This window comes from Bacillus rossius, chromosome 6, assembly GCF_032445375.1.
Source record: "Bacillus rossius redtenbacheri isolate Brsri chromosome 6, Brsri_v3, whole genome shotgun sequence".
Taxonomy (NCBI): domain Eukaryota; kingdom Metazoa; phylum Arthropoda; class Insecta; order Phasmatodea; family Bacillidae; genus Bacillus; species Bacillus rossius.
Window position 1 is genome coordinate 19,651,841 of NC_086334.1, and position 15,655 is coordinate 19,667,495.

Here is a 15,655-nt window from a genome sequence, read left to right on the forward strand (position 1 = left end):
TTGTTGTAAATATCCCATTATACAATTTTATTTTATAGCATAATACATTAATGCTTAAAGGGGAGAGATATCGAAATGAACTGAAGTTTCATATTCATGTCACCAAAGTTTAAGTTCATGGCCGTATGGTTCACCATGGCAAATGGCACAAAAAATGCAAATTGTTTACAATGGAAAATCGGCCGTGAAACAAGCACACACAGTAATGTATAATAAACAATCTTAACACTATTCACTATCAACTTTTATTGTTCCTTCTAAACTTTTCTATTGCTTTTCTAATAAATGCAGCGCTGTTGCAACGTAAATTACGGTAAATGCTTTTGCATAAAGCAGGAAAGATATACATTAGTACTATAGAGAAGATGATGGTACAAGTAAAAAAAAGATATGTTAATCATGGGAATTCATAAATTCCGGGTGCGTAAAAATGAGGTTCTGTTGTATTTATGAATAATCACCCTGAGATACAAATAGTTGTCATAAAAATTTATTAGATTGTCCTTAAATTCATGCTTTTTGTTTAAACAGTTTTTTAATACATTGTTTAAAATACACATTAAAAAAAAATTAATTTAACGAGGAAAATAAGTATAATTTTTTTCTCAGTGAGAAACAAATGCTATGGATAATCTTCAACTATTCCAGCAAAAACATGGCAAAACGTTATAAATAGAAGAATAATTTTTTTTTTTTTTTTTTGGAAGCTGGATATAGAATTAGATGTATACATTGTGATAACTTACAATTTGCATTTTTTTGTTTTGCGCTTGATAATATTAAATATTGTTAACTTGGGCTTTACAGTTGAATTTTGGTTTTGTTTTGCGAAAACAAACAGTTCCGCTGTTTTATCGCTATTTGGGTTAATTTTGGTTTTGTTTCATGATATTGCAATTCGTGAAATTTCTGTGCCCCTAATTATTTTGTTTTTCTGTAATGCTGTTACTTTTGTTGAAATTAAAAAGCTTTAGATTACCACATTGATTTCTATTTTGGTGGGAAATAATCTTAATATGCATGTTATGTTATAGCTGTTTACTGTTTGACTTGAAAGATTTTATAAATCCATCTTGTCACAGGTAAGATAAGCTTGAGCACGGGTTGGTTTTAATTCACAAATATTAAATTTTGACATTATTTCAGTTCCAGGAATTTTCTCGTTTGTTTGGTTCAGTGTAATTGGAGACTAGAAAACTGATGTTTAATTTGCTTCAATTTTTTTTTCCTCATAGTTTTGAACATATTGTTATTTGGTTGTACTAACAGTGGGGTTGTGATATCTGTAGGCTGGTGAGTTTGTGGTCATGAAGAGTGATTTGGGAGATGAGTACCCTCCTATCTGGAGGATTGACGGCAAGACACTTCTGCAGAAGTACGAGCCCTTCGACCATGATGGGGAGACCCTGTACCGCAACATTTCCACTGTGAGTTTTCTCTTGTGCACGTCATCTCTTTGGACAGGCATGACCGTACTTTATTATCTTACAATATCTCCTATGTAAAATTTTAATATATTTTTATACAGTTGATTTTCAAAACAGTGGCTTGTTAAGTAAGTCAGCTATGCAAAAATTTATCCACTAAATTTATTTTAAATTATTTAGCCTTTGGTAAAGTATTTTGTTTTTTAAAATCAACGAAATCTTACATATAAGTGGTTGAGGTAGTTTGGAGCAGGCAGTGAGTAGTCATTACCAAGGTTTTGTTTTATTATGTTTTAATGCAAAGTTTTCCTGTTTCCCCCCCTCAACATTTTTGAAACTTTTTGAAAAAGTAAATTAAAAATTATGTATTATAAAATAATAAAACATATGACAAATGAATAAAAAAAAGTTTAGTTTCAAAAAGTGAGTCTAATATTTCTTCACTTCATTTAGAAAAGTTACTATCAAGAAACATCTTGGTAAAACCATTACAATAACTGAACACTTTTAACTGGTATAATGATTGTATTGTGTTACAGTACTCGGGGTGGAGTCCACAGAACCGCACCATCTACCAGCAAGTACCTGTCAAATACCGGATACAGAACAGATTGGAGACAATAGTGGAGTTTCTGAAGAACGAGATGTCGTTAGATGACCAGTGAGTTTACTTTCCATTATGACTTGAATCTGTGGCAGACATAATTTATTTGTGTGTGTGTGTGTGTGTGTGTGTGTGTGGGGGGGGGGGGGGTTAAAGTTTTATGGAATACCTCCCAGTTAAAAAGAAAGTCTGATATTTAGAAAAATATTTCATCCTTAAAAGGCCCTTTTAATGCATTTTTGATGTCTTTAAATGTCATAAAAACTAGGTAGGCCTGTGTGAATATCAGTATTTTAGTTCAAATCAAATACTAATACATATACCAAATTACTTTTGAATACGAATATCGAATTTGAATAGAAATAATTATAATTATAATTGAAATCCTACTAATTTTTTTTTCCATATCCTAAAACAACTTCTGGAAAATCAGACAAATAATACTTAGTAAAAGGTTTGTTAGTTTATTAAATAAAAAATTGTGTTTTTTAATTAAGCAGAATTAAAACATTAAAAGTAATAAAACCAATGCCATTGATATACAGTGAAACCTCTATTTAACAAATCTCAAGGGACCAAAATTTGTAGTGTTTGTTGTAAAGGGGTTTGTTAAATGGAGGTTTCGCACGATATATTTCTAGTCACCATAAAGCTTCACATAAATGGCTAGAACTGTCTTTCTGACTGTTTAATACGATATGAGGAATTAAACATGAAAAAGTACATAGAATACACTTGTTTAATGGCCAACCATTTGATGCTTGGAAATTATCAATTCCCATCCCCAGTGCTTCCTGGCATGCCTTTGTTGATGATTGATGCCCTAGCCTCCATTAACAAGTCAAAAAGTATCTTGTCCAAATCATCATTTTTACATACTTTCACACGTTTTTGATTTGTCCCTACCAGAGAAGCGTTGTTTTCGATCTGTTCCCGGTTGGATAATATGGTCGAAAGTGTAGACGCCGGGATGGCGAAACGTTTAGCTATATCACTTTTTTTTCCACTTTCATCAACTGCATTTAAAATTTCTAATTTTATTTTAACGTTAATCTGTCGCCGCTTTTTAGGATTAGAATTCATTTACAGTAGTAACGTGTTGATTTCCGTAACTACGTGTGGAAATAAATAAACAACAGTGAAAACTGAAAAAACGGAAATTGTACTCCACCATAGTTAAAAATATTTGCGTGTGCGCATCTTTAACCATAGAAACGCAAAATACACTAGTTGTTCGTCTTGCCAGAGCGATGGTACGAGAGGTTTCCGCCACTAGCGCTAAATGTACCCGCCATTTTGAACAAAGTGTGGCATGTATACACGATGTGTGTTATCCATGATGCTTTGTTTATTTATTGCCTTCCGCAATGTTGCTTATTATTTTAAGGTTATACGCACGTATTTTTAAGCAGTGAATGCAAAAAAAAATAGTGGATGTCTTGTAGGAGATGTTTATTTTTGCGTGTTTTTCAATAGCGGCAGTTCGTTGTAAAGGGAATTTCGCTATTTCGGAACAAATAAAATTCGGTATTAGAGGTTAAAACAGCATTGATCTTATGGCGGTTCGGCGGGACCAAAATTTTATTTCGTTGTATGGGGTTTTTCGTTAAATAGAATATTCGTTAATGGAGGTTTTACTGTATACTGTTTTAAAAATTAAATGTACCTAAAATAAAACCATAAAATCTTGTCTACACATGCAGGCAAATAAACTAAACTAGAGAAAGTGAAGTGCATCCATAACTAAATCTGTTACAGCAATAAAAATCACACAAATAAAACTGATCTGTCTTTAGTAACCATAAAGACCATAACTTTTTCCACTTGTGCTATATTTTATCTCGTACTGATATGTATACTTAATACATGATATGTATCATAGGGCATTTCATCACAAAGCTTTGTAGTGACTGCTTATTTGATGACCAGGACATTGTATCTTAATTGAAGAAGAGTTACGTCAAGTAATGTGAAATGGTCACATCAATTGGATTGGATGAAATAAATGTGTGAAAGCTCTTGAGTCTTGAGTGTTAAAACGGTCATGTTTGTGCTTGCAGAGAACTAATTGACAAGTCCATGAATGAGACAGCCAAGTATCAGGACAACTTTGAGGTGTACATCCAAACCCTCATATCGCAAGCCCTTGACTCCAACTTCCTCATGGAAATTTTCCAGGAAAAAGGTACAGAAATAAATTAAAATCTGTGGTATGATTATGCTTGTTTTTGCTGTATAGTTGGTTAATGCTACAGGTTGGATTATTTTCAAGTCAATTAATCAGAACTAAGATTTTGAGTTTTTATTAAAACAACAAATAAAATTAAGATAACTTTAATGTCGGTGCTGACATCAGCTACATATGCATGTTGAAGAGTGGGTTTGTTTTGTTATTACGATGGTAGCAATTTTAATTATAAGAAGTTTCATAATTTTTTTTGAAAGAGCAGATGGTATACCAGGTGAAACAAACAAATCGCCATAAGAATCCACGCCTGTTGCTGGTTCAACGGCGGAATTAGCATCAGGAGAGGAGGGATGACGCATTCGCAGAGCGCCGAAGTAGAGAGGGTAGCAGGTTATTCGAGTACAGATTCGACTATTTCGAAAAAATGGTGCAACGTGTTAACTTCGTGATGCCATTTCGTATTTTGTTCGGCAAAAGTTTTCGTGTAAAAAAAAATTACGAAACTTACTTTTGGAATGTCCCTCGTGAAAGCAAAGGGTGTTTGCATTTTTTTTTATCGTCGGCCTCGGCCTGCAGAGTTAAACAGCTCACAGGCTTATTTTGAGCTCACAGCGAAGGCCATGTCTGTGTAGCGTGCCACCTTCTGTGCTTTCCTAACGGGGCGGGTGCCGGCTGCGCAGATGACTACTTCCTGTCGAACGTGAAGATGGTGGACGACGTGACGGAGGAGCGGAAGCGCCGCCTGCTGCAGCTGGCGCAGTGGAGGCCCGACTCGGGCCTGCAGGAGAGCGTCGCCACCTGGCCGTGCTTCAACGTGCTGTCGGAGCTGCCGGCGGACGAGCGGGGCGGCCGCCTGGCCTGCGTGGCCTGCGCGCGCTCCCCGGGCGCCGTGCGCGTGCAGGCGTACGGCCAGCCCTACAACGCCACCACCCTCGAGGGCTGCCAGCCCGACCCCAGGGTCGCCAGCCAGAAGGTACAGTAAAACCTTTTTGTTACGACCCCATTTATTGCGACCACCTCTCTATTACAACCAGATTTCGAGGAACCGTGAAAAAATTGCCGAAAATCCGAAGAAAATCGGACAGAAAATAAATTTTTTTGTTGTGAGCAGCGTGTTACTGCGTTTCTCTTGCCGAGTGCTGTACTGCCCTAGGCAGTGCATATCTAAAAATAGATACCACTTCCTGTCGACCGCTGTCAGCGCTTGACAACCCCCATTCCACGTCCCTTTGCCGGCAGGGTGCAGATAAAGGTTTTTGTGGCAACGTGTTTATAGTCGGCCGCTCGCTCGCCCTTGCTCACCCTCTCCCCGTACTGTGCGCTGCGGCCGATCTCGGATGCTGCTTGTACTTGTTAACAATCACGTTATCTGCTTCATTTTAACGAGAGTAAAAATATATTAAAACTGTCAGCAAATTGATTAAAGCTTTGTGTGTCCGCAAAACAGGGCACAACACTGGCCCGCCAGTTGTTGTCATTCAAAATGTGGCTAAAGAACTTGCATGGATCAGGCTGAAAACATCCGGCAATATGTGTAGGTTATAAGGAATCTTGTTATGAATTGAGATGTTATGTTTTTCGAGTAGATATACACAGCGACCGACTGGATGCACTCCCGCCTCGACTTGTTTTAACTGCCGCAGCGATGTTTATTTTGACAGCTCAAGCAATTATCTTTTCCCGTGGGTTGACAGAAAAAGGTCGCTTCACCCAGCATATATAATAAAAGGCTACGCCACTTATTCCCCACGCAGGAAACACACTGGCTGCTGTCTGTCTCCCCCACATTTATCTTTCTTCTAACATTCCACGTATAACCTCTCGCGCGAGCAATAACGAAGCGACCACGCATTGGGCCGTTTTATGCTTTGTTTGGTGACAGCAACTTGATTTTATTCAGTATATTCCTTTTCATAGGACCCTTGCTATTAAAATACATTTATATTTAAGTTTGAAAGCTTGTAAATTCCTTGCCAGAGATGACTGAACTCGAACTTGGTGTGAAAAGTGACATATTTTGACATACTTTTTTGGGCGTGTTTTGGTGGGGAGGGAGGGGTCCGAAAATATTTACAACGATCTTACCCCTCCCTCATAATAGCCCAATTTTACGGGATTAGGGAGGGTGAAAAGAGCATTTTCTCACGGAAGGTTTTTCAAAGGGGAGCGAAGTTGGGGTGTTATAAGGGAGGACACTAGATGGTTTGTGTCTCTGGGAGGGATGAGCTAGCCTTGAAGAATGTTACATAGAGGAGGGAGAGGTGAGCTTATGCATCATGAAGCCGCTGCCGCCAGCCAGCCGGGCGAGCTTCGTGTGCGCCCACTCGCGTTGCAGAACCTACCGCTGCCATATTTTTAAAGGAAATGTCCCATTATTTTTTTGTTATTCTTACATGAACATTATTGGAAGTATTAAAGCCAACACAAAAATACGCTGTGTGTTAAAATTAACAGATTTTAATGATCTTTCATTTAGTTTTTTTTTTTTAATTTTTTTCTGATTTTCACATTTTGGTCAAAATGTCCAATTTTTTGACGGTTCCCGAGAATGTTTTCGTAAAATCACTGCTTCATTAAATCTGGGGCTCGTGACATCGGGGTTATAGTGTATTTAACTACGGCAAGCAGAAAACGTACATGTAAACTAACCAGTAAAAATAAACTATCTTTTGACATATTTTCTTTAGAGGTGGCCTGTAGGGCGACGGACTTGTCATGAAGGTTGAAGTGGGTTCAAAGCAAAGCCGTCTAGCATGTGAGTGACAGCATCCTGCCATTGTACGGCTGGTTTCTTAGCAAGTAGCGGTTTGTTCCCGCTGGTATAGTGTGTGTATTAGGGGTGTATCCATTACAATTAACCATTCATTCATTTGAATCTTTCAATATAACTACAGTAGACTCCCATGGATAACTGAAAAACATGGTTAAATCAATTTATTAAAATTTATTTTTTTTAATCCCGAATATTTAAACAAGCACTGTTAACACCTGTCCCTCAAAGTCACACCCTAATAATTCCAGTAAAACAGAGTGATATCAAAACATTGCTAGTACCATATTTTTTTTTTTTCCATAAGAGAGTATTTTAATCAAAATAATTTGTTTTCAAAATGGGCAAGTGTGATTGCTGACCACTATTTTAATCAAGACGCTACTCCTGTTAAAATTAATTTTAATATGTATCTAAATACATTTAATCTACATTTAAATAAATGTTGAAAAACATTTAGAGATTAAACAACCTAAAATTAAGTTAAATAAATTCATGTACAGCATTAGAACAGTTAATCCGTAAATAAAAAAACATTTACTGCCTAATATCTGTAGGAATGTGTATTTACATTTTACATTCAGAATTTTAATGGAAGTATTGAAACTTAATAGTATTCTTGTGCCAAGAATAGTGCTAAAAAAAAAACCAGTAGAAGTCTACAACGGTACTGAAAATTTTATATTATTTTTAGAAAACTAAGGTAATTTATAATTTGGAATGATTATGCAAGTCAGGGAAAAAATAATAGAAATTTTACATATGGTTGTAAGATTTGTTTTTAAGTTTAGTGCGAGGCTTATTACATATAATCAAATATTTTTGGTTGTGGTCTTAAGTATCACGGGTGTGAGTCTTATTCAATAGCGCGGCATAGGTAATTCGATAGGAGACCCACTTTTCTGTAAAAAAATTAATTAAAAACTCCAAATAGCATATTTTTTTTTACGTTGTGACATATTTAGCAATAATTTTCTAAGAGGGTGTTGTGATACAAGTGGTGAGGTTAGGTTGCATATTAAAAATACTGTTATATTGTGAAAATGGTCAGGTTAGCTATATAAAAAATCCTGAAATATTGTTTGAACAATTGGTTTGGAATAACTACTGATATAATGTAGCTAACTGAAACTAACCATTACGTATTACTATTTTGTAGTGAACTTGGTGCAGATGGATGTGCAGTCATGTGCGGGGGTGCTCTGTTTGTGGCAGGACTTCCTGGTTTGCAACGAGTGTGCGAGCCGTGTGAAGTTGTACAACAAGGTTGCCCATCAGAAGTACCTGATGTACATAGAGTGTGCCAAGCGGGTGGCGGAGAAGAGGTCCTTGGACCCCAAGAAGGACACCACTGTCATACTGAACGAGCTGCTAGCCGACGAAGCGTGGCTCAACCAGGTGGGTGTCGTGTTTCGCAAACACTGAATCTGCTTGGGTTCAGTTTATGTTGGCTGTGGCAGCAAAAATCATCTCTTTTCTTTCTCTTCCTTCTTTTTCTCTTTTTTTTTAATAAATAAAAGCATTGAATGACCATTGTAGATGCTGTTACATTTGCAGTAAGGAATAGCTTATCTAGCAGCTTTTCTACATTGGAAACAAGTGAAGAAATCAAGAAATAATGTCTGTAATGTTATATGTAATAATAAATTGTATGCTGTGTTAGTGTGCTACTTCATGAATCCATTGCTTTAGCACCTAAATAATCACGACCGTACTCATTATTGAGGATTTGACTTTGTAGCTAACTGAGAATCAGTTTGGTACTCCTTAGGCGTAGGTCATCGAATTGTAGTGCTAATGGTGTAGTATGCTGTAGTCAACGACTCTGACTGTGTGGGAATTTTTTTTCAGTTGTTTAAATGCGTGAGGACGTCGTGGGCAGAGATCGACAAGCTGGGACAAGTGTCGTCGAAGTCAGACGAGGCAGCCTCCACGTAGTGGACCCTGCCACGTCACTGTAGATATACAAGTAGTGCTGTAAACTAACCAAAACACTATCACCGCAATGTCACATCTGTATTCTGATGCAGAAACTACTACTTCGATGCAGCCAGCAGTGTATAAATGGTAAACGTGTATCTTGCGTGGATTGTAAATACGTTTAAGTGATGAACTTGTGGTGCATTGCCTTCACAAGCAGTGAGTGAGTGTTATAATTTTTTTTGCCCTGGCCTTTGAGCAAGAGACATTGAAGTAGGATGCCTGCTCAGGGAGGTAGCTAATTTCTTTATATAAACTATCTTTACATGAATTTTTCCTTCAAAAGATAATTGTTTTGTGTAAAGCAGATATTATATTATATATGCAGAGTTTATTCCCCCTAAAGAGCGTAATTATGGCATCGTCTTGTTACATTTTACAGGCGTTTTCAAAATAAACAAGAAGAGAGAACTTCTCTTCAATGAAAACTGAAATAAAATACTCTATTGGTAAATATTAGTGTTTTTATGCTGTGGTTTTAGAGCACCTTTTAACGGTACCAGTTATTTCCTGCATGAACAAATTATTATTATTTTTTTTTTGCATTTACATCAAAAAAATTTAGGGATGGGGCAGATCCTATTTTTACCGAACCCAAATTTTAACTCTTAATTAGGGATCTGCATGTATTAAAAAAAATAATATTAGATGCTTGTGAATAATTTACTATTTGATTCAACATTTAAAATTAAAGAGTTATAAAATTGTGACCAATAGAGAGGCTTGCAGTATGTGAGACTCAAAAAGAAATTATTTTAAATAAATGTTACTCATATGTATGAGACTAAGATGATTTATTCAGAAGTTTTAATTTGTTTCCTGCAACATTATTCACACATATTTTTATATCCTACAAATAATCAGTGATTTGATTTTAAATTATTAAGAATACCATATTCTATGTATAAAAACAGGTCAACAAATGAACTTTCAAATTTTAAATTTACTTGTTTAAAAAAATGCATTGCCAGGTTTATTTTGAATTTCCTTTATTTTACACATCTTTATTATGGTTCCGTCCATTTATTTTTCATTTTACTGTTTTTATATTTTGGTAGAGATTCATTATTGATGTGGGTTTATTTACCAAAAGTAAAATAATTTTTCTGCAATTAGGGATGCATGAGTGCTCGAAATTTCAAGTAGTCTAGTTTTAATTACTCGACTTCAGCCTAATTTTTAAGCTTAAAAAATTTAAGTTCCCCTTGGTCTAGGGAAATAATAAAACATGAAACATCATTAATATAAAGCTGGAATAATATATTAACAGTCTTATTTTGTATACTATCGTTAAACATAAGTTTTGATAAAAAAAAATTAATTCAACTATTTCTTGATTTTTCTACGACCATAAAATAGTGTCTTTTGTCAGTATTATTACAGTTTTAGTCAATTGACAGAAAAAAATGCTAAAAACAAATTATTATTTCACAGGAGAAACTATTTGTGTCACTATTAACAACAAGGCATTCCACAGAAGGATGTGCATTGCTGAAAAGAGCCAAACTTTTTGAAATTAAATAATATAAACAAAATGTAAGAACCGGTTGATACCAAGATGGCGTTTTTCAATTACATATCCATAGAAATTAAATAATAAAAAAAAGGAAGTTATCAGAAATACCCCAGGAAAATGTATTTCCACGATTCACATTCCAAATTTTACCTTACAAAATACAATTTATTCCAATATATTAAACAAATTTTTCATTCATAAAATTTTCATTACAAAGTTGTGTCTGAAACTTGCATTATGTTGTGCATCTGGCAACACAGCTCACAGAAACAAGGACAGCACTAATGGTAGCAGTTGTACATTGGAAAGCGAAAGTAAAAATGTCCATTTAAATGCACACTGCAAATTAAGGGTGAGATAACCTTCAGCAATGGTGGCTGATTTTACATAATCTTACATAATTTTACATAATCTTCTACTGTATTTATGATTTTCATCTTTGTTTGGACGTATTTGCGGTCAAGTAGTGCATTGTCGTAATAATTTTTTTTTACGTTTACCTGTACTACAAACAAAAAAAATGTAATTCTTATGCTAGCACCATACTTAAACTTTTGTAGATTTTGCTGCAGTAACAACTGTTTCTTAAAATAGCCTTCAAATATCATTTAAAATAAATAAATGTACAAAATAAAGTCAATTTTACCATCCACCTAGCTGAAAATAATAATGGAGCACGTGAAGTGAAGACAAATGAACACGAGTGATGAATAGGGAAACATGGATGAATCACTGTAGTTACAGCATAAACACAATATTTACCTTAAAAGAACTATAATGTTGAAGCAACATAGTTACTACAGAAGCACAATAACTACCACAGATGCACAATAGTTACTTACTGCTACTTCACCTACTGAGCATTAAGTACAATATTATCGTACATACACCCTGAACAACAAACTTGAATACTCAAAATATTAATAAAATGATGGTGTCTGTGTAAAAATTTGTGTTCATTTTAATGTTCCAAATTAACATCCTAAATTTAAACTCTTAAACTACAATGCAACTGGACAAACATATTTTAGTTTCCTTGTGCTTCATTAGAAAGAGTTACTTCCATTTTTTTATTAATATTTATTAACAGATACTAGTTGATTACAAATTTTTTGTAAGAAAAATTCAAGTAGCTTAATTACATGGAATTATATATGTAGTTGTAATTTTTTTTGTAAATCTAAATATTGTGGAGATTGTTGGCTATAATGTAGTTAGCACTATGATAGTGATTCAAAAACCATCAGATACTATGTGCAGTGTGTACATTTTTGCTACTATTTCCCATTAGAAAATACAAAAAAAAAAGTATTGCTGACTACTAAATTTTTTGCACTACGCGATTCAACATTAAAGTACGCTACTCGTGCACTCCAAACCACAAGTTTAAAATTTTTTTATTATTATTTTTCATTAGAATTTAGTACATTTGAAAATAATTATAAGTTAACAGTCTGTCAGGATCATGCAAATCATAAACTTTCTTGTACAAACATAACTTCAATATCATGTGATCTAAATATTTTATTATGAACAAATCTTATTATTAATCCTATGTTGAATCTTGGAATCCTGAGATCCTAAGGAGTCTATGGTTGGTTGAATCTAAAATTGACTGCCCCATCCCTGGAAAAAAAATTTTTTTTAGTAGGGATTTTTTATTTTTTTTAATCTATTACATTTGTGTAATGCAGCAGTAAAATTCTTTTTAATGTGTATTCGAAAGAAGAAACGGAAGCTTTTATGCCTGTGTGTGTCTTTTTTTTTATGTCTTTGCTTACCCTTCCATTCACATTCCTTCTCTTTGTTATTGTGATGATTTTTTTTTTTACTTTAAAGACTAATGAGTTCGTTTTACCTACCAGTTAGAATATTTTGTAAGTTATAATATGTGCCTATGATTGAAATAAAATACATATTTATGTTGAAGTAAATTGCATTGAAACTTGAAAGTTATGGAAGGTAAAGAACTTTTATTAGTCTGACATCATGAAGAGTCAAGCAGAAAGTACGATGGTGAAGGTGGTGATACTTCAATGAAAGCTCAGACAAAAATTCCCATCAAAAATATAATAATTAGGTAGCGAACATTATTTAGATTAATCGCATGAGGTTAAAGTGTTTGTGTGTCCATAATTGACACTTTGTACATTTTCCCTGGTTAAAAAGCCAAAATGTTTTGAGAATCAGCTTCACAGAGTTTTGAAGAAACTTAGGTCTGAATGGTTCCCAAAATTGAGCTTTTGAATTTCTCACTAAGAAAATTTATTTGTGGGTGGGTTCTAAAAAGTGGGGGATTTAGAAGCAAAAGGCTATTTTTCACATAGATAAACAAAAAAATATATTGTTATTGCATAAACCAATTTAATTTTCTTAAGTCTCGGCCAGATCAGATTTGCAGGGAATAGATGGGAAATCTCCACTACACATCACACATTCCCACTACTTCTACCAAGGACCAGTTACCGAGGACATATGGCTTCTTCTGTCCCTACCTACCCCACCGAGCCCTGATTGGTGAACTCCTCTGCGGACTTGAAACATTTTTGAATGAAAGGACGCATCTCCGCATGTGGAGTAAGGGCTGGAAAAAATCTGCATCTATTTTCCCCAAAATGACCATATATATTTTGTAAATTAGCATCTGTCATAGTGAAATTAGCATTTTTAATGCAACTATATTAAAAATTTACATGTACATACCACATGTATGTAAACTAAATATTCATATACATAAATACCTACAAATAGTAGCGCTGTATGCCTTTCTGGATCAAAACCACCCAAAAAATTTATTAAATGCTTATTTTACTGGTAAAATTGGTAGTTCATTATGCTAGCAAACATGATGTCGCATGTTTAATTCGAAAAATAATACACAAACTAAATTAATTGGGTGGGGCTTATATTTTTAAGTTTTTGCGGATACATGTAACATGGCTGCATCATAGAGATGGCAGTATCACAAATCATGCTGGTCATGATAACTAGTGTAGAGAATTATTATCAGAAAATCACTGCATTAGGCTATGTATCCTCACTGAACTGCTGTGGTAGGTACATATTTTAACAGTAGACGTGCACCTGAAAGAATCTCACCCAATTGATGCAGTGTGTGTAACTTTCAGATTGTCTCGGAATCTTTTCTAGAATAAATAATTGAATGACTACGTACAGGATATCTCATCCGAGAAGTGTCCTTTGGGTGCAAAGTGACCTCATTGGCAAACAAACTTTTGCCGTGGTGTGTTTCCCGAGAGAGGAGACAGCGAACAGCGGGGCTGACACAAGTGGACCACGTCGCGGGAACGAACTGTGAGTTGGTTGGGGGGGGGGGGGGGGGGAGGATGTCATCCCCCAAACACTTGCAGGTTTTAATTGAGTTCGCGAGCTCGCTCGCCATCCCCCCCCAGAGCCCAGAGAGGACACGAGATGGTCGCGAGAGCTGTGTACACGAGGAAGTGGACGGACAATGGCGAGGGAAACTGCAATTAGCGGCGCCCGGCCAGGCCGCAGCGCCCGCGGGCGTCGGGGCGGCACACTTCAAAGACGACCCCCCCCCCCTCCCCCACCCCTCCTCGCTCTCAGCGAGGGGCGCCGCTGGCAAAGGAACACTCCGAGGTACCGCTACGACGACCTCCGTCTTCACCGCGGTCACAGCCGCCCGCGCGTCCTCCCACATACCGTCCGCTGATTGGTCACTAGGTACTCGCCAGAGACGCGTAACTTGCTAACTTCGGCAACGAGCAGTTTCGCGTGTTCTCTCGTTGCAATTACACTGGGACACGAAACTTGGCGTTTAAAATAATGCCGAGCGTGATAAATATGTACGTGGACGGTGTTTTCAACTGCATTTCTTTGAAGCGAATCACACGCAGTTTCCGCACCCGCCGCTGGAATTCGCTGCCGGAGCAGCTACGTCACTTTTATCTCATTTTACTAGCAGACAGAATAAGCGATGAATATTAAAAAAAAAAAAAAAAAAAAAAACTAAATTCCGACTTTTGGCCTGATTTTCGACAAGGTATCTGATTAAAATACTGCCCATCTTGTGTAAAAATTCGTTAGACAGTTAATACCAAAAAGTTTCCCTTCTGCTTTGTAAATTTTAGTTCGCGCCATCCTTCATTGCACATTTTCGTTCCATTCCCGTAATGACTCCCACCAAATGCCGCATGCCGAGAGTTACGCTGTTACACATCGTCATCGTCGAGAACCATCAATAGGTCGTCCACCGGGTCTCCTCGGGTCAGGCCAGGGACACTCAGCTCCTGGTTTGGAATTTGGTTTTGCTGTTTCTGAAAGGTGGGTATTAACAAGTTGTGGGAAACTCAGAAAGGCGACAGGGATCGGATGCAATTAGGCAAAAATATATGATTATGACACTTTACAATATTATCAGATGACGTGTATCTTTCATCGGGTGGTAAAATTTGTTTCGAAGCATAAAAGTGAAACACCGAGGGCAAATGTATTGCAAAATCCGTATAAACTGTTCTAGGCTGTTCGTTCTTATAACTTTCGTTTCGTGCAGTTCAGATAGTTTAAAGTCGCCATCTTCCTCGATACTGTATTTTTTTCGCACTAAATATTCTTCGTAATTTCATCTTACAGTTATTTCATAAACGTTTAAAAAACTTTTCATAGGTACGTGGTTTAAATAGTTCACAATGTTTTGCACAAATTTATTATTTTTTATTTAAATTAGTTTTACTCGTGTGGCAAATATCTGCTCTCGTTGTAGATGAGTCACACGGATTCGAACGTTCGAGAAACTTGCCTGGTACTCGTAGTGACCCGTAAATAAAAAAAAAGTTTATAATGTGTGGTGCGTGCGCACATATATATATATATATATATATGTGTGTGTGTGTGCTTAGTATATAAATCCCGAATTATATTTTGTTTTACAAAATTTATTCTATTTTCTGTTCTCTCCACTGGCAGCCCGATTTATAAGACGTAGGCCTATTCACGTCAAAAATAACGGCATGGAAATGTTACAGCTTACAGTGCAACTTACCCACCAAGCAAAGAACAATACAAACAACAAGCTTGGACAATACGGCGATGAATAGACGAACCCAGCGATGAAACTAAAAAGATATTCTTGGTATCACAATGACGACGGTGCAGATGAACACAGTGAGCTTGTTATGACAAAACAGTT

General features: G+C 36.1%; 1 protein-coding gene across 2 annotated transcripts in view; it reads left to right on the forward strand.

Moving 5' to 3' along the window:
• LOC134532784 (mucin-5AC) overlaps positions 1-12,437 on the forward strand; it is a 36,398-nt gene extending 23,961 nt beyond the window's left edge. For both annotated transcript variants that reach the window (XM_063369635.1, XM_063369636.1), the window contains exons 6-11: positions 1,290-1,427; positions 1,967-2,088; positions 4,092-4,216; positions 4,900-5,192; positions 8,205-8,387; positions 8,841-12,437. In XM_063369635.1, coding sequence (XP_063225705.1) covers positions 1,290-1,427; positions 1,967-2,088; positions 4,092-4,216; positions 4,900-5,192; positions 8,205-8,387; positions 8,841-8,927 — 948 coding nt within the window. In that variant the 3' untranslated portion in view covers positions 8,928-12,437. The remainder of the gene's footprint in view (positions 1-1,289; positions 1,428-1,966; positions 2,089-4,091; positions 4,217-4,899; positions 5,193-8,204; positions 8,388-8,840) is intronic.
• The last annotated feature ends 3,218 nt before the right edge of the window (positions 12,438-15,655 follow it).